Here is a 24,349-nt window from a genome sequence, read left to right on the forward strand (position 1 = left end):
CCTCCTACCCATATGTATAAATACAAATATACAGAGAAGGAATGTTCTGGGCACACAATAAGCTGTACCCCCATACTGTACTGTCTAAGGGAAACACTATGGCACCTCCTACCCATATGTATAAATACAAATATACAGAGAAGGAATGTTCTGGGCACACAATAAGCTGTACCCCCATACTGTACTGTCTAAGGGAAACACTATGGCACCTCCCTCCCATATGTATAAATACAAATATACAGAGAAGGAATGTTCTGGGCACACAATAAGCTGTACCCCCATACTGTACTGTCTAAGGGAAATACTATGGCACCTCCTACCCATATGTATAAATACAAATATACAGAGAGGGAATGTTCTGGGCACACAATAAGCTGTACCCCTATACTGTACTGTCTAAGGGAAACACTATGGCACCCCCTACCCATATGTATAAATACAAATATACAGAGAGGGAATGTTCTGGGCACACAATAAGCTGTACCCCTATACTGTACTGTCTAAGGGAAACACTATGGCACCCCCTCCCCATATGTATAAATACAAATATACAGAGAAGGAATGTTCTGGGCACACAATAAGCTGTACCCCCATACTGTACTGTCTAAGGGAAACACTATGGCACCTCCTACCCATATGTATAAATACAAATATACAGAGAAGGAATGTTCTGGGCACACAATAAGCTGTACCCCCATACTGTACTGTCTAAGGGAAACACTATGGCACCTCCCTCCCATATGTATAAATACAAATATACAGAGAAGGAATGTTCTGGGCACACAATAAGCTGTACCCCCATACTGTACTGTCTAAGGGAAATACTATGGCACCCCCTACCCATATGTATAAATACAAATATACAGAGAGGGAATGTTCTGGGCACACAATAAGCTGTACCCCCATACTGTACTGTCTAAGGGAAACACTATGGCACCCCCTCCCCATATGTATAAATACAAATATACAGAGAAGGAATGTTCTGGGCACACAATAAGCTGTACCCCCATACTGTACTGTCTAAGGGAAACACTATGGCACCCCCTACCCATATGTATAAATACAAATATACAGAGAAGGAATGTTCTGGGCACACAATAAGCTGTACCCCCATACTGTACTGTCTAAGGGAAACACTATGGCACCCCCTACCCATATGTATAAATACAAATATACAGAGAAGGAATGTTCTGGGCACACAATAAGCTGTACCCCCATACTGTACTGTCTAAGGGAAACACTATGGCACCCCCTACCCATATGTATAAATACAAATATACAGAGAAGGAATGTTCTGGGCACACAATAAGCTGTACCCCCATACTGTACTGTCTAAGGGAAACACTATGGCACCCCCTACCCATATGTATAAATACAAATATACAGAGAAGGAATGTTCTGGGCACACAATAAGCTGTACCCCCATACTGTACTGTCTAAGGGAAACACTATGGCACCCCCTACCCATATGTATAAATACAAATATACAGAGAACGAATGTTCTGGGCACACAATAAGCTGTACCCCCATACTGTACTGTCTAAGGGAAACACTATGGCACCCCCTACCCATATGTATAAATACAAATATACAGAGAAGGAATGTTCTGGGCACACAATAAGCTGTACCCCCATACTGTACTGTCTAAGGGAAACACTATGGCACCCCCTACCCATATGTATAAATACAAATATACAGAGAGGGAATGTTCTGGGCACACAATAAGCTGTACCCCCATACTGTACTGTCTAAGGGAAACACTATGGCACCCCCTACCCATATGTATAAATACAAATATACAGAGAAGGAATGTTCTGGGCACACAATAAGCTGTACCCCCATACTGTACTGTCTAAGGGAAACACTATGGCACCCCCTACCCATATGTATAAATACAAATATACAGAGAAGGAATGTTCTGGGCACACAATAAGCTGTACCCCCATACTGTACTGTCTAAGGGAAACACTATGGCACCCCCTACCCATATGTATAAATACAAATATACAGAGAGGGAATGTTCTGGGCACAATATTTTACTGTAGGTTAAAGGCAAAGCGATCACACACTAATTCCCGCTTTATATCGTTAAGTGATGGAATTTACGGGATTTCTAACGACCCTGCGGAATTCTCACATATGGCGGCCGCGCCCAGCACATTCCATTCCCAATTACCCAGAGTTCAGTTGGTCACAGGATCACAATCCAACAATGTGGGAAGGAAACAGCGGCGCTTAAGAGGGTACAACCCCCATTGCTTTTATTGGTTGCCCAGAGATCATACATTTCAGAGGCTCCGCCCCTCGCTCAGGAGTCCCACATAGAGTGATATTTTGGCAATGAATAAAAGCAACAGGGTTGAACCCACTATAAGTAATGATACAGCGCTGCCATTTCCGCCTTACATTAACTCATTCCCGGCCAGTGCGCTGAGGGGCAGGTAAGTGGCCAATCAGAAGGCTGAAGGGCCCGCAGTGGGGCAGGGCTGTGATTCGCTCGAGGAGACACTATTATTATATTTGTCCTTTGGGCTCCAGGGTCTCAGAACTTCCAATGGGAATTTAGAATTCGCCGTGGTCTCTCAGCGCCCCTTTTTCTGGAAGAAAACAGAGAAGTGACACGTCAGATGCTGATTGGTGGAAATCTACAGAGACCCAGCAGTGAGTCCCGCTATTCGTATATCCAATGGCAGCTCCTACACGCAGGCCGTAATGGCTTCCAATCAGTAATAATGATACCCGCTGTGTCATCAGAAAATATAAGGATAATCTTCATATAAAGTCATGGGTATCCCTGACATGATCTGCAGGGGAGGAGCTTCATGTGTCATGTGATGCATCTATTGTGTAACATAAAGATCTGCAGGGGAGGAGCCCTAATGGCTTCCAATCAGTAATAATGATACCCGCGGCCAATCTTATTAATAGGAGGAGCAGGACTGTGTTCTAAAAAGGTTGGAACCTACAGGAAATATAAGGATAATCCTCATATCCCTGACATGATCTGCAGGGGAGGAGCTTCATGTGTCATGTGTTCCATATAGTGTGTAACATAAGGATCTGCAGGGGTGGAGCTAAATGTGTCATGTGCTGAATGTAGTGTGTAACATAAAGATTTGCAGGGGAGGAGCCACATGTGCAACACTCTGCTTGCAGCACTAAATATAAAGATAAGCAGAGGACCAGGGGAGGGGCCTAATAAGTAAAGCTGTGGGGATTGAATATAATATAAAGCTACGCAGGGGAGGAGCTTCATGGGTAAAATCACAGGCTGTACAAAATATGAATTTATGCAGGGAAGGGTCCTAATGTGTAATGCTCTACAGGCAACAAATAATATAAAGCTCTGCTACGGGAGGAGCCTTATAAATAAGGCTCTGCAAAAAGTCAATAATACAAAGCTCTGCAGGGGAGGAGCCTAATAAGTAAGACTGAGCAGGCACTAAATAATACAAAGCTCTGCAGGGGAGGAGCCTAATAAGTAAGACTGAGCAGGCATTAAATAATACAAAGCTCTGCAGGGGAGGAGCCTAATAAGTAAGACTGCGCAGGCATTAAATAATACAAAGCTCTGCAGGGGAGAAGCCTAATAAGTAAGACTGCGCAAGCATTAAATAATACAAAGCTCTGCAGGGGAGGAGCCTAATAAGTAAGACTGCGCAGGCATTAAATAATACAAAGCTCTGCAGGGGAGGAGCCTAATAAGTAAGACTGAGCAGGCATTAAATAATACAAAGCTCTGCAGGGGAGGAGCCTAATAAGTAAGACTGCGCAGGCATTAAATAATACAAAGCTCTGCAGGGGAGGAGCCTAATAAGTAAGACTGCGCAAGCATTAAATAATACAAAGCTCTGCAGGGGAGGAGCCTAATACGTAAGACTGAGCAGGCAGTAAATAATACAAAGCTAGTTAGTAATGCTCTGCAGGGGAGGAGCCTGTTAGTAATGCTCTGCAGGGGAGGAGCCTGTTAGTAATGCTCTGCGGGGGAGGAGCCTGTTAGTAATGCTCTGCAGACAGTCCTTACTATAAAGCTATGACAAGTCGCCAGTGAGGTTGATGAGTGCAGGACCCCGGGGCCAAATCTTACTGAGCTTTCTGTGCACCGTCCGGGCCCGGCGAGCTTTCTTTGCGTCTCGGATGTGGCAGTGATAGATCTCGTGGCTTTTCACTCCGCTCAGAGTCGAAGAAATACGGTGACTCCCGTCCTCCTTCTCCTCCAGAACCATAATGGTGGCATTCTCACTTATCTCCTCCTCCCTGCGGTTATACCAGGTTACTATGGGAACCTTGTACCAACCGGCAGAATGGCAGCGCGCAACCGCAGCGTCATCTTCTGTATCCATCACTACGGGAGGCTCCTCCTCCTCTGTGGGATCCAATGAGAAGAGAACACTATGGCACCTCCTACCCATAAGTATAAATACAAATATACAGAGAAGGAATGTTCTGGGCACACAATAAGCTGTACCCCCATACTGTACTGTCTAAGGGAAACACTATGGCACCCCCTACCCATATGTATAAATACAAATATACAGAGAGGGAATGTTCTGGGCACACAATAAGCTGTACCCCCATACTGTACTGTCTAAGGGAAACACTATGGCACCTCCTACCCATATGTATAAATACAAATATACAGAGAGGGAATGTTCTGGGCACACAATAAGCTGTACCCCCATACGGTACTGTCTAAGGGAAACACTATGGCACCTCCTACCGATATGTATAAACACAAATATACAGAGATGGAATGTTCTGGGCACACAATAAGCTGTACCCCCATACTGTACTGTCTAAGGGAAACACTATGGCACCCCCTACCCATATGTATAAATACAAATATACAGAGAAGGAATGCTCTGGGCACACAATAAGCTGTACCCCCATACTGTACTGTCTATGGGAAACACTATGGCACCCCCTACCCATATGTATAAATACAAATATACAGAGAAGGAATGCTCTGGGCACACAATAAGCTGTACCCCCATACTGTACTGTCTAAGGGAAACACTATGGCACCTCCTACCCATATGTATAAATACAAATATACAGAGAGGGAATGTTCTGGGCACACAATAAGCTGTACCCCCATACTGTACTGTCTAAGGGAAACACTATGGCACCCCCTACCCATATGTATAAATACAAATATACAGACAGGAATGTTCTGGGCACACAATAAGCTGTACCCCCATACTGTACTGTCTAAGGGAAACACTATGGCACCCCCTACCCATATGTATAAATACAAATATACAGAGAAGGAATGTTCTGGGCACACAATAAGCTGTACCCCCATACTGTACTGTCTAAGGGAAACACTATGGCACCCCCTACCCATATGTATAAATACAAATATACAGAGAAGGAATGTTCTGGGCACACAATAAGCTGTACCCCCATACTGTACTGTCTAAGGGAAACACTATGGCACCCCCTACCCATATGTATAAATACAAATATACAGAGAAGGAATGTTCTGGGCACACAATAAGCTGTACCCCCATACTGTACTGTCTAAGGGAAACACTATGGCACCCCCTACCCATATGTATAAATACAAATATACAGAGAGGGAATGTTCTGGGCACACAATAAGCTGTACTCCCATACTGTACTGTCTAAGGGAAACACTATGGCACCCCCTACCCATATGTATAAATACAAATATACAGAGAAGGAATGTTCTGGGCACACAATAAGCTGTACCCCCATACTGTACTGTCTAAGGGAAACACTATGGCACCCCCTACCCATATGTATAAATACAAATATACAGAGAAGGAATGTTCTGGGCACACAATAAGCTGTACCCCCATACTGTACTGTCTAAGGGAAACACTATGGCACCCCCTACCCATATGTATAAATACAAATATACAGAGAGGGAATGTTCTGGGCACACAATAAGCTGTACCCCCATACTGTACTGTCTAAGGGAAACACTATGGCACCCCCTACCCATATGTATAAATACAAATATACAGAGAGGGAATGTTCTGGGCACACAATAAGCTGTACCCCCATACTGTACTGTCTAAGGGAAACACTATGGCACCCCCTACCCATATGTATAAATACAAATATACAGAGAGGGAATGTTCTGGGCACACAATAAGCTGTACCCCCATACTGTACTGTCTAAGGGAAACACTATGGCACCCCCTACCCATATGTATAAATACAAATATACAGAGAAGGAATGTTCTGGGCACACAATAAGCTGTACCCCCATACTGTACTGTCTAAGGGAAACACTATGGCACCCCCTACCCATATGTATAAATACAAATATACAGAGAAGGAATGTTCTGGGCACACAATAAGCTGTACCCCCATACTGTACTGTCTAAGGGAAACACTATGGCACCCCCTACCCATATGTATAAATACAAATATACAGAGAAGGAATGTTCTGGGCACACAATAAGCTGTACCCCCATACTGTACTGTCTAAGGGAAACACTATGGCACCCCCTACCCATATGTATAAATACAAATATACAGAGAAGGAATGTTCTGGGCACACAATAAGCTGTACCCCCATACTGTACTGTCTAAGGGAAACACTATGGCACCCCCTACCCATATGTATAAATACAAATATACAGAGAAGGAATGTTCTGGGCACACAATAAGCTGTACCCCCATACTGTACTGTCTAAGGGAAACACTATGGCACCCCCTACCCATATGTATAAATACAAATATACAGAGATGGAATGTTCTGGGCACACATTGAGGACCACTAAAGACCGTGTGTTGACTCCCCACCTTGTATGAGGAGGTTGAGTTTAATCTCCCCTTTGCCGTGGGGGCCGATGGCGCTGCAGGTATAGAGACCCTCATCCTGATAGTCCACGCGGTGCAGGTAGAGAGTCAGGACTCCATCTCCGACCTCCTCCTTCTCCACGGAGACCCGCTCCTGGTAGGCGTAACTCTGGTCCTCCAGTGCCTCGTGGTTGTCGTGGAAGCTGTAGACCACCTGGGGCTCCTTGAACTCAAACTTCTGCTGCATGTAGGCGTAGACGTCCTCCACCTCGATCTCCTCCACGATGTCCTCGCGGTGCCAGATGAAGCTCATGTCGGTCGTGCCCTCGATGAAGGAGAACTCGCAGGGCAAGGTGGCATTCTGGAAGCGGGGCACTTTCACCTCGGTGTAGCTGGGCTTGGGCAGCACATAGTCGCCCCCTGGGGTAGGAACACACAGTTGGGGCACAATAGATACAAAGGGACGGTGTTCCTGCTGCAGGGCTGCCCCTTCCCTCTATAAAGGTTTCCATTGAGATTATGGAATAAATGGTATAACGGTTGTCTAGTAACCCATAGCAACCAATTAGGTGGCAGTATTTACTTTGCTTAGCTGTTTGAAAACTCAACTCTGATTGGTTGCTAAGAAAATCTTCCTCCCCCCCTTTACAACCAAGGCAATTTGCCCAGAGCCCCCTGTGTATCTCTATCCGGACAATCTCCTGGGGACCCAGTTACTCACCGGCCTCATAGAGAATGACCCCCAGCAGCAGAAGTGAAGTCACAATCTTCATCATCATCACCAAGGAGACTTACGCTCTTCCTGTAACAACATCCGTTTTTTTTACAAAAACACCAGTTTTTCTTGGTCCTGCACTTACGACATCACTTCCTTCTTGCATAACATCACTTCCTTTCTACATGACATCACTTCCTTCTGGCATAACATCACTTCCTTTCTACATGACATCACATCCTTCTGGCATAACATCACTTCCTTTCTATATGACATCAATTCCTTCTGGCATAACATCACTTTGTTTCTACATGACATCACTTCCTTCTTGCATAGCATCACTTCCTTTCTACATGACATCACTTCCTTTCTACATGATATCACTTCCTCCTTTCATAACATCACTTCCTTTCTACATGACATCCCTTCCTTCTTGCATAACACCACTTCCTTTCTACATGACATCACTTCCTCCTTGCATAACATCACTTCCTCCCTTTTAACTTTCTCTTCACGTGACATCATTTCCTCTGCCCCCAAAATGTTAAAATGATTTGTAACCTTTGATTTGGTTGAATCTGAAAACCAATTGTGTTGAGTATTTGCCCTTCTGCCCCCACAGACACCTCATTGTGGGAGGATTAGGGGCAGTTCTATAATAATAACCATAGAGCTACACAGAGTTCCAGTTTAAAGGGGATATAAACCCAGCCATGATGCTGTCCCACTGCGCCCCCTAGTGTTGCTATAGAAGTTGCCTTGGCTCCAGCACTGCCTTAAACGGGAACTGAGACAGTTTGCAGTTGGTCTTCATTTTTCATTTGTTGTTTTTTAATGATTTCAGTGTTTGTTCAGCAGCTCCCCAGTCTGGATTTTCAACAGCAATCTGGTTGCTAGGGTCCAATTACCTTAGTAACTAGGGAGTGGTTTGAATGAGAGACAGGTATATGAATAGGGGAGGGGCTGAATAGAAAGATAAGGAATAAAAAGTAACAATAACAATAAAACTGGAGCCTCACAGAGCAATAGGGTTTGGCTGCCGGGGTCAGTGACCCCCATTTGAAAGTTGCAAAGAGTCAGAAGAAGAAGGAAAATAATTCAAAACTATAAATAATAAATAATAAATAATGAAGACCAATTGAGAGGTGCTTAGAACTGCCCATTCAATAACCTACTAACAGTTACCCCCACCCCTTTCAAGCAGCCCTATCTGCCCCTATATCTTCTAACCCCTTTATCTCATGCCTCCTTGTGCTCCTATTGCCTCTGCCCTGCTTATTATACCCCCCCGGGGGGCGCTCACTGTTTATTTACCCCTTTGGGGGGTTTATTTTTGGCAGAACTGTTACACCCCTATTTATACCCAGTTCCCTTGGTAGGAGCCCTGCGGAACCCTGGCACATTATATATATATATATATTAGTAATAATAATGCGAAGTATCTTTAAAGGGAAAGTTAACCTTTAGATGAACCATTTTTTCATTCAATACCAAACAAGAAATAAGAGGCTCCTACCTGAGACTTGGGCTCCGCTGCTCTCTCCCCTCTGGGTCAGTCTGTCCCCCAATGGCAGAACTCTCTCTGTCGTCTCTGGGTCTGACACTCGCTGAGTCCGTTCCTTGGTTCTGACTCGGGTTCTGTGGGAGCAGATTGTTACCTGCCTCTCTCGGAGCTGATTACTGCCCCCCAGGGACCGGCCCATCTGCTGATAATTACACCTGTGCCTATGTACCTGGCTCTAGGGGTCCCTGGGGGCCCGGGGTGTGCAGGGAGCAGCCAATTGGGTTCTGACACGCTCGGAGGAGGAGCTGACACTCATTCTGACACTGCAGAACCCCCTGTAATAATCTTGTAGCATAAGGGGGAGGCACTGTCATTATTCTAACCAATCCCAGTGACGTAAAGGACTACAACTCCCAGCATCCTTAGCCAACATTGTGCGCTGACTGGCACCTCCTACAGCTTTATGGCCTTTAGAGTTTATTGTACCTAATACCAGTCTGGATGCCAGTACATTAGTGGGAATGGCACAGGGGTGGATTTCAGGGAGGGTGGGGCACTTTATCCCACTTGCCCCAAGTATTTGCCATTGGTTCCCTTTATCTATTCTGGGATTCGTTAGAATAATGACCTCCCTCTTATCCAATAAGATGATGAAGGCCCCTATTTTATACTTATATATAGGTCTCCCCCAAATTACCCCCCTCCCCCCGGCTCAGGTAAATGCTTAATAGTTGGGGTATTTTCTGCCTAATTGCCCCCTAGTGTGAAATCCCCCCCCCAAACCCAAATGGATCAAACTCTGTGCCTGTTCCCTGTCAGTCTTCCCCCCCCCCCAGACTCTTCCATGTCGCTCATTGCACGGGGGGGGGGGGCTGTTTCCTCTGCGGAATAAAGGAATAAATCGAGTGTTTTGATTGGCTGTGATCATAGTTATTAACCCTCGCTTATTATGAGAATAAGTAACTAATATTTAAAGGGCAACTAAACCGGTGTCTACAGAATAATGTGAATATCTCTTGGGCATTAATGTTCAGTTCATTTCTAGTTTTATGAAAAAGTTGTGTGACCCCCTAATCCCCCGTTTTTTCAGTCCCTGAGCCTTCAGCCTGCGTCCGCCCAATCCCACAATCCCCTGCTGCACACGTGAATGCAGTCCCTGCAGGCTGCCTGTAAGCTGTGGGGATATTGGGACAATTTTTAACATCAGTGTTTTAGTCCCTCCTCCCCTGCCAGGATCTCAAATGATGCAGAAAGACAAGGACAGTTTTGCAGTTGGATTTCAGCCTATAACAATAGTATTTATTCCTACTTTTTTGGAGGAACAGGTTACAGTGATATTAGGGGTTTCTGGGTTGGGTGGGGCTCTTTACATATTTAGACCCCCCCCCCCAGCCCCAGGGTCTCTCGCTACGAGCCCCACCTCCCGAGTCTCTGTTTAACCACATTCTATTCATAGAGCGATGAATACGGAGATTTCTGCCGCCCTGAGGAAATATTGGCATTGACTGGAGTTTTGTTCTAGATAAACAGGAGCGGAACCGGTTTGGGCAGTGCCGGCGCCAGTAGCCAAACAACAGGGCTCTCATTGCCCCCAAAGGGCAAGTGAAATTGGGAAAGTGATGGGGCCCCAGGCTCTGTAGGAACCCTAGTACTTATATATATACTTACACTGGGGCTGTCACAGCTATTGGCCATTCACAGTCGGTATTTATTGGGCCGGTGGGGGGCACAGTCGGTATTTATTGGGCCGGTGGGGGGCACAGTCGGTATTTATTGGGCCGGTGGGCGGCACAGTCACTATTTATTGGGCCGGTGGGCGGCACAGTCACTATTTATTGGGCCGGTGGGGGGCACAGTTGCTATTTATTGGGCCGGTGGGGGGCACAGTCACTAATTAGTTGGCCGGTGGGTTCCCTGTGTACTGGCAATGCCAGGGTCTATTTTGAATCCCAGTCCAGACCTGATTAGTTAGTAACAAGAACCAGTTTACAACGTGACATTTTTTTAATGGACCAGGACACTCCCCATTATTTGTGACCCAACTGGGAACAGTTTCCATGACTTTCCATATTACTTTATTAACCCAACAAAGAACCAACCAGTCCCTTGGAAGCCAACAAGGCCCAGTCCCTTGGAAGCCAACAAAGCCCAGTCAGTCCCAGTCCCTTGGAAGCCAACAAGGCCCAGTCAGTGCCAGTCCCTTGGAAGCCAACAAGGCCCAGTCCCTCCCAGTCCCTTGGAAGCCAACAAGGCCCATTCCCTCCCAGTCCCTTGGAAGCCAACAAGGCCCATTCCCTCCCAGTCCCTTGGAAGCCAACAAGGCCCATTCCCTCCCAGTCCCTTGGAAGCCAACAAGGCCCATTCCCTCCCAGTCCCTTGGAAGCCAACAAGGCCCAGTCCCTCCCAGTCCCTTGGAAGCCAACAAGGCCCAGTCCCTCCCAGTCCCTTGGAAGCCAACAAGGCCCATTCCCTCCCAGTCCCTTGGAAGCCAACAAGGCCCATTCCCTCCCAGTCCCTTGGAAGCCAACAAGGCCCATTCCCTCCCAGTCCCTTGGAAGCCAACAAGGCCCAGTCCCTCCCAGTCCCTTGGAAGCCAACAAGGCCCATTCCCTCCCAGTCCCTTGGAAGCCAACAAGGCCCATTCCCTCACAGTCCCTTGGAAGCCAACAAGGCCCAGTCCCTCCCAGTCCCTTGGAAGCCAACAAGGCCCATTCCCTCCCAGTCCCTTGGAAGCCAACAAGGCCCATTCCCTCACAGTCCCTTGGAAGCCAACAAGGCCCATTCCCTCACAGTCCCTTGGAAGCCAACAAGGCCCAGTCCCTCCCAGTCCCTTGGAAGCCAACAAGGCCCATTCCCTCCCAGTCCCTTGGAAGCCAACAAGGCCCAGTCCCTCCCAGTCCCTTGGAAGCCAACAAGGCCCAGTCCCTTGGAAGCCAACAGGGCCCATTCCCTCCCAGTCCCTTGGAAGCCAACAAGGTCCAGTCCCTCCCAGTCCCTTGGAAGCCAACAAGGCCCATTCCCTCCCAGTCCCTTGGAAGCCAACAAGGCCCAGTCCCTCCCAGTCCCTTGGAAGCCAACAGGGCCCATTCCCTCCCAGTCCCTTGGAAGCCAACAAGGTCCAGTCCCTCCCAGTCCCTTGGAAGCCAACAAGGCCCAGTCCCTCCCAGTCCCTTGGAAGCCAACAAGGCCCATTCCCTCCCAGTCCCTTGGAAGCCAACAAGGCCCAGTCCCTCCCAGTCCCTTGGAAGCCAACAAGGCCCATTCCCTCCCAGTCCCTTGGAAGCCAACAAGGTCCAGTCCCTCCCAGTCCCTTGGAAGCCAACAAGGCCCATTCCCTCCCAGTCCCTTGGAAGCCAACAAGGCCCAGTCCCTTGGAAGCCCACAAGGACCATTTCACCCCACCTCACTCCATGAGTTCCATGAGCTCAGATATAATTGGGTCACATTTACATCACTTTTACTTCCCAGTGTTGCCCAACAACATTTTGACCAGCAGTTTATTCGCCGTCGAGGTTCGACATGGAACAATAAATTAACACAAGAATAGAGAAGACATCTCAGATTATAACAGACCGGTTATTCCTGTCCCCACACCTGGGAACGGCATAGGCTCTATTTAAATAGGAAATATTTCAGGGCAATATGGCATTAAAGGGGCAGTATAAAGGCAACAGGAAATAACTGACACTTTCACCTCCTGGTATTTCCATTTGGCTTCTAAATGGACTTCAGTTTGGAACAACACTTTATATCAGTCTGTATTATCCCCAGACCTTGATAGTAGGACACCACGAGAGGGTCAGGAATGTTCTCTGTAAGGTTCTTCAGATATTGGTATTAGAGCCCAAGGCCCAGTTCCACAGGGACAAACTGAAGGTCCCACAGAAACCCAACAGTGACCGGTTCTAGGAAATTATCCAAGTGAGGTTTTAGTCCATTACTTTAACTCCTGATGGTCCATAAGCTCCTGGGGAACATGGACAAGGCCTCCATCCTCTTATATCCATCTGGGTCAGACTGGGCTTCAGCAGAACCTGATATCACAATAACCACATCTCAGATTTCCCAAGGCCGCCATCCTTGAACCGGTAAAATGGTTCCGACAAACCCACATTGAGCCCCTCCATGGCCCATATGGTCCGATGTGAAATCCTCCCTCCAGCCTGATCCTCTGAGTGTCTGGCCCCGGGGCCCCTGGAGATTCCATGACCAGAAGATAATAAATTCTCTGTAGCAGCCGCAGACCTGGGGATGAGACCCCACAGTGGGTGATGGGTTTGGGCCCAGGTGGAGACCCTATTATACAAGGCCTGTTATTAGAACCTGGACACACCGGGCAGTGAGATGTTTCCATTGGGCACCTAGTGATGGGTAGAGCCCAGAAGGAGACAGAGGAGGAGGGCCCAGACCGAGAGGTAAGTCGCAGCGAGAGGATCCGTACAGTTAAATACAGTCAGTTCGGATGTGGTTTGGAGCCCAAACTCTGCAAAGGTGAACAAAGCAAGTCAGTAAATATAATTCTGCCCCTTCCTACTGAGGTGACCCAAGCCCCCAATATCCCAAACCCCCCACTCCTGCGGGCACCCCATAGGCTGCATTTACATCATCATCTCTCTAGGGCTCCTTGAGAACTTTGACCAAGGAAAGTAATAATCCCATTGCTTAAATTGTTCTTAAATCTCCTTTCCCCCCATCACAAGGCATGGTCTTGGCAAGGCATCTCATGTCCTTTGGGGCACCAAGTGTGGGTGCCCTGCACCCCGAGATGTTGTATCAACACTTGGCTCTAATAAGCACCCATCATCGGGTTCCTCCATGAGTTCCTCCAAACTACAGGGTTGTCCCTCGTTGCGGAGCCTGAGAGCCAGTTATGGGGGGAATTGAAGAGAATTCCTCTCCTAGATACCCCTGGGTGCCAGGGTGGCATTTGGGGGAGGGTGATTATGTATTAATGACCGATAACATCAATTGTTCCATGTTTGTAACCTTGTTATGGGTGGAAAGAAGCCCTCACCAAATGTTGGAAATCTAAGGGGGGATGGAACCCATAAAAGTCCAAAAACCACTGGTGTAGGGTGTCCCTCAAGCCCCTCCTCTGCTCTGTCACCCACCTGTAAGCATTGAGACCCCCACTGCCTGCGCCAGGTCCGTGTGTATCAGGCAGGAGTACTGCACGTCCAGTTGGGCCCCGCTGAGTTCTGTAGTCACATCGGTGAGGTTATTGAGCGCCGGCGGGAAGCTGGTTTTGATGGTGACGTTGGTGATGTTGGCTCCTGAGTCCCTCACCCAAGTGACATTGGGTTTGGGGTACCAGTATGAAGACGAACAACGGAGGGTGTCATTGGAGGGGCTGCTCACACTCACAGAAGTGTAACCTGGAGGAGATACAAAGCTCTTTATGTCCAATGACATTGCAGGATGTGCCTAAGGGGTATATCTGTATGGTCTGTCCCATTTATTTAACAGCGGAATTATCCAATGGGAAGCCCTAGAATAGTGGGAGTTGACCAGGACTGGGCATCTGGCCCTCCTTGCCCATATTACTCGCCAACTTGCATCTCGTTGCCCAATGGTGCCACTCACCTCCAACCTTGAACGTCAATGTGTCGTCTCCGGTGCCTTTGGAGTTGGTGATGATGCACCTGTAGGTGCCGGCGTCGGACAGTTTGACCTGGGTGAGCTTCAGGGAGGCGTTGCCGTTAATGATTTCCCCGAGGAAGAGTGAGGCTCGCCCCTTGAAGGCCGCGTTCTGATCGTTCAACAAGCTCTTTCCATTCTCGTACTTATACACCACCCCGCTGGTGCCCACCTTCTCCCACTGGATGTTGTTGGCCTGAGTTGTATCTGGGATGAACGTGCAGCCGAGAATCACGTCGTCGCTTATGCGCCCCACCGTGTACACCCCCGTCACCGCGATGGTTATCTTGCTCCCTGGAACCAGAAAACCCAACAACATCAGAACTCATTGGGCCTCTTGGTGTTATCAGCCAGATTTGGGCCAGCGCCTGGGGGGCAAAATCCTTTCAAATATGTGGATATTTATGTGTGTGGCCCACGTCATTCAGTAGGGGGAGAATAGGAGAGAGTATGGAGGTTGGGGGGCAAAGTGGAATAGATTATTGGGTTTGGGGGAGAATAGGAGAGAGTATGGAGTTTGGGGGCCAAATTGGAATAGATTATGGAGTTTGGGGGGGAATAGGAAAGAGTATGGAGTTTGGGGGCCAAATTGGAATAGATTATGGAGTTTGGGGGGGAATAGGAAAGAGTATGGAGGTTGGGGGGCAAAGTGGAATAGATTATTGGGTTTGGGGGAGAATAGGAAAGATTATGGAGTTTGGGGGGGCAAAGTGGAATAGATTATGGGGTTTGGGGGGGAATAGGAGAGAGTATGGAGTTTGGGGGGCAAAGTGGAATAGATTATGGAGTTTGGGGGGGGGCAAAGTGGAATAGATTATGGGGTTTGGGGGGGAATAGGAGAGAGTATAGAGTTTGGGAGGCAAAGTGGAATAGATTATGGGGTTTGGGGGAGAATAGGAAAGATTATGGAGGTTGGGGGGGAATAGGAGAGAGTATAGAGTTTGGGGGGGCAAAGTGGAATAGATTATGGGGTTTGGGGGGGAATAGGAGAGAGTATGGAGTTTGGGGGGCAAAGTGGAAAAATTATGGAGTTTGGGGGAGAATAGGAAAGATTATGGAGGTTGGGGGGCAAAGTGGAATAGATTATGGGGTTTGGGGGGGAATAGGAAAGATTATGGAGTTTGGGGGGGCAAAGTGGAATAGATTATGGGGTTTGGGGGGGAATAGGAGAGAGTATAGAGTTTGGGAGGCAAAGTGGAATAGATTATTGGGTTTGGGGGGGCAAAGTGGAATAGATTATTGGGTTTGGGGGAGAATAGGAGAGAGTATAGAGTTTGGGAGGCAAAGTGGAATAGATTATTGGGTTTGGGGGAGAATAGGAAAGATTATGGAGTTTGGGGGGGCAAAGTGGAATAGATTATGGGGTTTGGGGGGGAATAGGAGAGAGTATGGAGTTTGGGGGGCAAAGTGGAATAGATTATGGGGTTTGGGGGGGAATAGGAGAGAGTATAGAGTTTGGGAGGCAAAGTGGAATAGATTATTGGGTTTGGGGGGGAATAGGAGAGAGTATGGAGTTTGGGGGGGCAAAGTGGAATAGATTATTGGGTTTGGGGGAGAATAGGAGAGAGTATAGAGTTTGGGAGGCAAAGTGGAATAGATTATTGGGTTTGGGGGAGAATAGGAAAGATTATGGAGTTTGGGGGGGCAAAGTGGAATAGATTATGGGGTTTGGGGGGGAATAGGAGAGAGTATGGAGGTTGGGGGGCAAAGTGGAATAGATTATGGGGTTTGGGGGGGAATAGGAGAGAGTATGGAGGTTGGGGGGCAAAGTGGAATAGATTATTGGGTTTGGGGGAGAATAGGAGAGAGTATGGCCCACTTCATTCAATACAAAGTGCCATCTGTGCCACACGGCTACAGGGTTTCCTCCCCTCCCGACTGCACCCACCTGCGATGCCAATGCCAATAATGAGAGCGATTAGCAGCACCAGGATAACGATGATGGCGATCATGCTGAAATGGAGAGCAGAGTTAGTGCCCAGTTACTGGGATGGAGCTGGAAGTGGGAAGAGAAACTGATCATTAGAATCGCTGGGTTGGCACAAAGCCTGTGCCCAATGGACCAGAGTAACCAGTTTGTGCCCAGTAGGCATTACAGATAGGGGTACATCGGCTCCTTGGGCATTGGGTGAGACGCTCTGTGTGCCCATTCCTTGCACTTGGCACCTTCAGTGATTAGTGAGGTCCAGTGACATAAATACAGCGTATGGCAAGGACTACTTACACTTTAATTTGAAGCTGTTGGGTAAGTTCTGGTTCCCTACAAGCCATAAATATTCTGCACATACCAAAGGCCCAAATGTCACCCCCGTGCCCCATAGAAACAGTGCCAGTAACCATGGGGGGGAATAGATTATGGGGTTTGGGGGGGAATAGGAGAGAGTATGGAGGTTGAGGGGCAAAGTGGAATAGATTATTGGGTTTGGGGGGGAATAGGAGAGAGTATGGAGGTTGAGGGGCAAAGTGGAATAGATTATGGGGTTTGGGGGGGAATAGGAGAGAGTATGGAGGTCGGGGGGTGGAATGGGACTGATTATAAAGCCAGTGTCCTGGGTTTCTGAAACTGACCAACTGCACAGAAGTATTACAGTAACATCCTGGCCAGACATGAACCCCAACTGTGTCCCGTCCCCCCTCTATACCCTGCAGTTATTAAATAGGTGCCCACTGGTGCCAATATGCAGTAATGATGCCAATTAGGCCAATTAATAATTATGAAATTACTGGTTAATGATTAAGCAGAGGCTGTACCGCCTGGGGGAGGGGGCAACTGGCCAGACTCGCACCCACCCCACCTACAGGGACTCGGTGCCCACCTACAGGGACTCAGTGCCCACCAACAGGGAGTCAGTGCCCACCAACAGGGAGTCAGTGCCCACCTACAGGGACTCGGTGCCCACCTACAGGGACTCAGTGCCCACCTACAGGGACTCAGTGCCCACCTACAGGGACTTGATGCCCACCTACAGGGAGTCAGTGCCCACCTACAGGGACTCAGTGCCCACCTACAGGGACTCGATGCCCACCTACAGGGAGTCAGTGCCCACCTACAGGGACTCAATGCCCACCTACAGGGACTCAGTGCCCACCTACAGGGACTCGGTGCCCACCTACAGGGAGTCAGTGCCCACCTACAGGGACTCAGTGCCCACCTACAGGGACTCAGTGCCCACCTACAGGGACTCAGTGCCCACCTACAGGGACTCGGTGCCCACCTACAGGGACTCAGTGCCCACCTACAGGGACTTGATGCCCACCTACAGGGAGTCAGTGCCCACCTACAGGGACTCAGTGCCCACCTACAGGGACTCAGTGCCCACCTACAGGGACTCAGTGCCCACCTACAGGGACTCGATGCCCACCTACAGGGAGTCAGTGCCCACCTACAGGGACTCGGTGCCCACCTACAGGGACTCAGTGCCCACCTACAGGGACTCGGTGCCCACCTACAGGGAGTCAGTGCCCACCTACAGGGACTCGGTGCCCACCTACAGGGACTCAGTGCCCACCAACAGGGAGTCGGTGCCCACCTACAGGGAGTCAGTGCCCACCTACAAGGAGTCAGTGCCCACCTACAGGGACTCGGTGCCCACCTACAGGGACTCTGTGCCCACCTACAGGGAGTCGGTGCCCACCTACAGGGAGTCGGTGCCCACCTACAGGGAGTCCGTGCCCACCTACAGGGAGTCCGTGCCCACCTACAGGGAGTCAGTGCCCGCCTACAGGGACTCGGTGCCCACCTACAGGGAGTCAGTGCCCACCTACAGGGAGACAGTGCCCATCTACAGGGACTCGGTGCCCACCTACAGGGAGTCAGTGCCCACCTACAGGGAATCGGTGCCCACCTACAGGGAGACAGTGCCCACCTGCAGGGACTCGTGCCCACCTACAGGGAGTCAGTGCCCACCTACAGGGAGTCAGTGCCCACCTACAGGAACTCGGTGCCCACCTACAGGGAGACAGTGCCCATCTACAGGGACTCGGTGCCCACCTACAGGGAGTCAGTGCCCACCTACAGGGAGTCAGTGCCCACCTACAGGGAGTCAGTGCCCACCTACAGGGACTCAGTGCCCACCAACAGGGAGTCAGTGCCCACCTACAGGGAGTCAGTACCCACCTACAGGGAGTCAGTGCCCACCTACAGGGAGTCAGTGCCCACGTACAGGGACTCGGTGCCCACCTACAGGGAGTCAGTGCCCACCTACAGGGACTCAGTGCCCACCAACAGGGAGTCAGTGCCCACCTACAGGGAGTCAGTACCCACCTACAGGGAGTCAGTGCCCACATACAGGGACTCGGTGCCCACCTACAGGGAGTCAGTGCCCACCTACAGGGAGTCGGTGCCCACCTACAGGGAGTCAGTGCCCACCTACAGGGACTCAGTGCCCACCTACAGGGACTCAGTGCCCACCTACAGGGAGTCAGTGCCCACCTACAGGGAGTCAGTGCCCACCTACAGGGACTCAGTGCCCACCTACAGGGACTCAGTGCCCACCAACAGGGAGTCAGTGCCCACCTACAGGGAGTCAGTACCCACCTACAGGGAGTCAGTGCCCACATACAGGGACTCGGTGCCCACCTACAGGGAGTCAGTGCCCACCTACAGGGAGTCAGTGCCCACCTACAGGGACTCGGTGCCCACCTACAGGGAGTCAGTGCCCACCTACAGAGACTCGGTGCCCACCTACAGGGACTCGGTGCCCACCTACAGGGAGTCAGTGCCCACCTACAGGGAGTCAGTGCCCACCTACAGGGACTCAGTGCTCACCTACAGGGAGTCAGTGCCCACCTACAGGGAGTCAGTGCCCACCTACAGGGAGTCAGTGCCCACCTACAGGGACTCAGTGCCCACCTACAGGGAGTCAGTGCCCACCTACAGGGAGTCAGTGCCCACCTACAGGGAGTCAGTGCCCACCTACAGGGACTCAGTGCCCACCTACAGGGACTCAGGGCCCACCTACAGGGAGTCAGTGCCCACCTACAGGGAGTCAGTACCCACGTACAGGGAGTCAGTGCCCACCTACAGGGACTCAGTGCCCACCTACAAGGAGTCAGTGCCCACCTACAGGGACTCAGTGCTCACCTACAGGGAGTCAGTGCCCACCTACAGGGAGTCAGTGCCCACCTACAAGGAGTCAGTGCCCACCTACAGGGACTCAGTGCTCACCTACAGGGAGTCAGTGCCCACCTACAGGGAGTCAGTGCCCACATACAGGGAGCCAGTGCCCACCTACAGGGACTCAGTGCCCACCTACAGGGAGTCAGTGCCCACCTACAGGGAGTCAGTGCCCACATACAGGGAGTCAGTGCCCACCTACAGGGAGTCAGTGCCCACATACAGGGAGTCAGTGCCCACCTACAGGGAGTCAGTGCCCACATACAGGGAGCCAGTGCCCACCTACAGGGAGTCAGTGCCCACATACAGGGAGTCAGTGCCCACCTACAGGGAGTCAGTGCCCACATACAGGGAGCCAGTGCCCACCTACAGGGACTCGGTGCCCACCTACAGGGAGTCAGTGCCCACCTACAGGGAGTCAGTGCCCACCTACAGGGACTCAGTGCCCACCTACAGGGGGTCAGTGCCCACCTACAGGGACTCAGTGCTCACCTACAGGGAGTCAGTGCCCACCTACAGGGAGTCGGTGCCCACCTACAGGGAGTCAGTGCCCACCTACAGGGACTCAGTGCCCACCTACAGGGAGTCAGTGCCCACATACAGGGAGCCAGTGCCCACCTACAGGGACTCAGTGCCCGCCTACAAGGAGTCAGTACCCACCTACAGGGAGTCAGTGCCCGCCTACAGGGACTCAGTGCCCACCTACAGGGACTCAGTGCCCACCAACAGGGACTCAGTGCCCACCTACAGGGACTCAGTGCCCACCTACAGGGAGTCAGTGCCCACCTACAGGGACTCAGTGCCCACCAACAGGGACTCAGTGCCCACCTACAGGGACTCAGTGCCCACCAACAGGGACTCAGTGCCCACCTACAGGGACTCAGTGCCCGCCTACAAGGAGTCAGTACCCGCCTACAGGGAGTCAGTACCCGCCTACAGGGACTCGGTGCCCACCTACAGGGACTCAGTGCCCACCTACAGGGACTCAGTGCCCACCTACAGTCGGTGCCAGAGAGAAGGTCCCAGTGCCTATGGGGGGGTTCCGCTAAATGTCTAGCTGGGGGGCAAGTTGCTGGGTCACATGACTGGTATATAAGTAAATTCCACAGCAGTGACGGGGCCACGGGGCCCAACTCTTCCCACAGAACCAGAATTTCTGGCTTTCCCAGTAGCTGTGAATTGTCCCAGTCACCCATTGGGCCCCATTGTACCGAGGCGCCAGGGGGGGGCCCAGGGTTTTATAGACATTTTATAACTTCTCCTCCTCCCATAAAAGGTTTCAGTGATCTGTCACTTTCTATTTATTCCCCCTGTCGCCCTGAGCCCGGCCCTTAGTTACCGTGTTTGTCTCTGTAAATACCAACCTCGCTCCTTCCTTCCAACAATGGGTTCTAATGTAAACAGCCATTGTGATTGGGCGAGGGGCCCGGGGCCCGACTCAGTGGGACCTTAATATAACTCAGAGGGGAGGGGCCAAGGGATTGGGTCTCTCTTTGTATTGGGTGAAATAGAGGCTTTGGGAAATCAGTAGGTGGGGGGGCTATAAGCACAGATATACCCTGCACCCCACAGATATACCCAGCACCCCACAGTTATACCCAGCACCCCACAGATATACCCAGAGCCCCACAGATATACCCTGCACCCCACAGATATACCCAGCACCCCACAGATATACCCTGCACCCCACAGATATACCCAGCACCCCACGGATATACCCAGCACCCCACAGATATACCCACCATGGTACAGATATACCCAGCACCCCACAGATATACCCACCATGGTACAGATATATCCAGCACCCCACAAATATACCCACCATGGTACAGATATACCCAGCACCCCACAGATATACCCTGCACCCCACAGATATACCCAGCACCCCACGGATATACCCAGCACCCCACAGATATACCCAGCACCCCACAGATATACCCAGCACCCCACGGATATACCCAGCACCCCACAGATATACCCAGCACCCCACAGATATACCCAGCACCCCACAGATATACCCACCATGGTACAGATATATCCAGCACCCCACAAATATACCCACCATGGTACAGATATACCCAGCACCCCACAGATATACCCTGCACCCCACAGATATACCCAGCACCCCACGGATATACCCAGCACCCCACAGATATACCCAGCACCCCACAGATATACCCACCATGGTACAGATATATCCAGCACCCCACAAATATACCCACCATGGTACAGATATACCCAGCACCCCACAGATATACCCAGCACCCCACAGATATACCCAGCACCCCACAGATATACCCACCATGGTACAGATATACCCAGCACCCCACAGATATATCCAGCACCCCACAGTTATACCCAGCACCCCACAGATATACTCAGCACCCCACAGATATACCCAGCACCCCACAGATATATCCAGCACCCCACAGTTATACCCAGCACCCCACAGATATACCCAGCACCCCACAGATATACCCAGCACCCCACAGATATACCCAGCACCCCACAGATATACCCAGCACCCCACAGTTATACCCAGCACCCCACAGATATACCCAGCACCCCACAGTTATACCCAGCACCCCACAGTTATACCCAGCACCCCACAGATATACCCAGCACCCACAGTTATACCCAGCACCCACAGATATACCCAGCACCCCACAGTTATACCCAGCACCCCACAGATATACCCAGCACCCCACAGATATACCCAGCACCCCACAGTTATACCCAGCACCCCACAGTTATACCCAGCACCCCACAGATATACCAGCACCCCACAGTTATACCCAGCACCCCACAGTTATACCCAGCACCCCACAGTTATACCCAGCACCCCACAGATATACCCAGCACCCCACAGTTATACCCAGCACCCCACAGATATACCCAGCACCCCACAGTTATACCCAGCACCCCACAGATATACCCAGCACCCCACAGTTATACCCCATGCACTATATACAGTTGCCCCCATTCCCCCCACTGCCCCCCGGTACTCACATGCGGAAGATCACCTTGCCAATACCCGCCATGTTGCCCACTGGCCCTGGCACCCAGACGGGGGGCTCAGTTTGGGCTCTGGGGTCCCCTCATGTGCTGGTTACACTGTAACGTTCTCCCTGCCCCGAGCTCTAATACTGGGAGTGTCGTGTGAGCCCGAGATATGAGCAACCTGCCCAACCTGAACCCTCCCAGGGGTGGGACATCTGGGCTACTGCCCCTGGGGCAACCGGCACAGCTGGCTCTGTATCCAATACCTACTGCTGGGGGGGCCCTCCTGGGTGCAGGGGGTCAGTGAGTAATGCAGGGGGGTCAGTGAGTAACGCAGGGGGTCAGTGAGTAACGCAGGGGGGTCAGTGAGTAACGCAGGGGGTCAGTGAGTAACGCAGGGGGTCAGTGAGTAACGCAGGGGGGTCAGTGAGTAATGCAGGGGGGTCAGTGAGTAATGCAGGGGGTCAGTGAGTAATGCAGGGGGGTCAGTGAGTAATGCAGGGGGTCAGTGAGTAATGCAGGGGGGTCAGTGAGTAATGCAGGGGGTCAGTGAGTAACGCAGGGGGGTCAGTGAGTAATGCAGGGGGTCAGTGAGTAATGCAGGGGGGTCAGTGAGTAATGCAGGGGGTCAGTGAGTAATGCAGGGGGGTCAGTGAGTAATGCAGGGGGGTCAGTGAGTAATGCAGGGGGGTCAGTGAGTAACGCAGGGGGGTCAGTGAGTAACGCAGGGGGTCAGTGAGTAATGCAGGGGGGTCAGTGAGTAATGCAGGGGGTCAGTGAGTAACGCAGGGGGGTCAGTGAGTAATGCAGGGGGGTCAGTGAGTAATGCAGGGGGTCAGTGAGTAACGCAGGGGTCAGTGAGTAATGCAGGGGGGTCAGTGAGTAATGCAGGGGGGTCAGTGAGTAATGCAGGGGGGTCAGTGAGTAATGCAGGGGGTCAGTGAGTAACGCAGGGGGTCAGTGAGTAATGCAGGGGGGTCAGTGAGTAATGCAGGGGGGTCAGTGAGTAATGCAGGGGGGTCAGTGAGTAATGCAGGGGGTCAGTGAGTAATACAGGGGGGTCAGTGAGTAACGCAGGGGGGTCAGTGAGTAATGCAGGGGGTCAGTGAGTAATGCAGGGGGGTCAGTGAGTAATGCAGGGGGGTCAGTGAGTAATGCAGGGGGGTCAGTGAGTAATGCAGGGGGTCAGTGAGTAATACGGGGGGGTCAGTGAGTAATGCGGGGGGGGGGCAAGTGAGTAATGCTGGGGGGTCAGTGAGTAATGCAGGGGGGTCAGTGAGTAATGCAGGGGGGTCAGTGAGTAATGCAGGGGGTCAGTGAGTAATGCAGGGGGTCAGTGAGTAATGCAGGGGGTCAGTGAGTAATGCAGGGGGGTCAGTGAGTAATGCAGGGGGTCAGTGAGTAATGCAGGGGGTCAGTGAGTAACGCAGGGGGTCAGTGAGTAATGCAGGGGGGTCAGTGAGTAATGCAGGGGGTCAGTGAGTAACGCAGGGGGTCAGTGAGTAACGCAGGGGGTCAGTGAGTAACGCAGGGGGTCAGTGAGTAATGCAGGGGGGTCAGTGAGTAATGCAGGGGGGTCAGTGAGTAATACGGGGGGGTC

The 24,349-nt window shown here is 50.8% G+C and overlaps 2 protein-coding genes across 3 annotated transcripts; both read right to left on the reverse strand.

The window, feature by feature from the left end:
• Positions 1-2,230: 2,230 nt before the first annotated feature.
• On the reverse strand, positions 2,231-9,673 carry LOC100489483 (butyrophilin-like protein 10). 2 transcript variants are annotated; one of them, XM_002940978.5, is made up of 5 exons: positions 9,009-9,673; positions 7,499-7,579; positions 6,781-7,197; positions 4,088-4,366; positions 2,231-2,597 (listed from the first exon to the last, which is right to left on the reverse strand). In XM_002940978.5, the coding sequence occupies exons 2-5, from the start codon at positions 7,554-7,556 to the stop codon at positions 2,563-2,565; spliced, it is 789 nt and encodes a 262-aa protein (XP_002941024.2). In that variant the 5' UTR covers positions 7,557-7,579; positions 9,009-9,673; the 3' UTR covers positions 2,231-2,562. The 2 variants fall into 2 exon arrangements, with proteins under 2 accessions (XP_002941024.2, XP_017945634.1); XM_018090145.2 differs by having other exon boundaries at positions 4,025-4,366; positions 9,009-9,672.
• A 2,793-nt stretch (positions 9,674-12,466) lies between these two features.
• On the reverse strand, positions 12,467-22,875 carry vtcn1 (V-set domain containing T cell activation inhibitor 1). The gene is made up of 5 exons (NM_001008188.1): positions 22,759-22,875; positions 16,522-16,586; positions 14,580-14,927; positions 14,108-14,371; positions 12,467-13,479 (listed from the first exon to the last, which is right to left on the reverse strand). The coding sequence occupies exons 1-5, from the start codon at positions 22,788-22,790 to the stop codon at positions 13,358-13,360; spliced, it is 831 nt and encodes a 276-aa protein (NP_001008189.1). The 5' UTR covers positions 22,791-22,875; the 3' UTR covers positions 12,467-13,357.
• Positions 22,876-24,349: the final 1,474 nt, after the last annotated feature.

The sequence above is a fragment of the Xenopus tropicalis genome, chromosome 2 (genome assembly GCF_000004195.4).
Source record: "Xenopus tropicalis strain Nigerian chromosome 2, UCB_Xtro_10.0, whole genome shotgun sequence".
Taxonomy (NCBI): Eukaryota; Metazoa; Chordata; class Amphibia; order Anura; family Pipidae; genus Xenopus; species Xenopus tropicalis.

Coding starts and splice junctions, on each gene's coding strand:
- LOC100489483 (XM_018090145.2), bottom strand. CDS start 7,556: ATGATGATGAAGATTGTGACTTCACTTCTGCTGCTGGGGGTCATTCTC. Junction 7,198..7,498: donor GGTCATTCTCTATGAGGCCG/GTGAGTAACTGG, acceptor TTCCTACCCCAG/GGGGCGACTATGTGCTGCCC. Junction 4,367..6,780: donor ACTCAACCTCCTCATACAAG/GTGGGGAGTCAA, acceptor TGGATCCCACAG/AGGAGGAGGAGCCTCCCGTA.
- vtcn1 (NM_001008188.1), bottom strand. CDS start 22,790: ATGGCGGGTATTGGCAAGGTGATCTTCCGCAT. Junction 16,587..22,758: donor GGCAAGGTGATCTTCCGCAT/GTGAGTACCGGG, acceptor TCTCCATTTCAG/CATGATCGCCATCATCGTTA. Junction 14,928..16,521: donor TATTGGCATTGGCATCGCAG/GTGGGTGCAGTC, acceptor TTCTGGTTCCAG/GGAGCAAGATAACCATCGCG.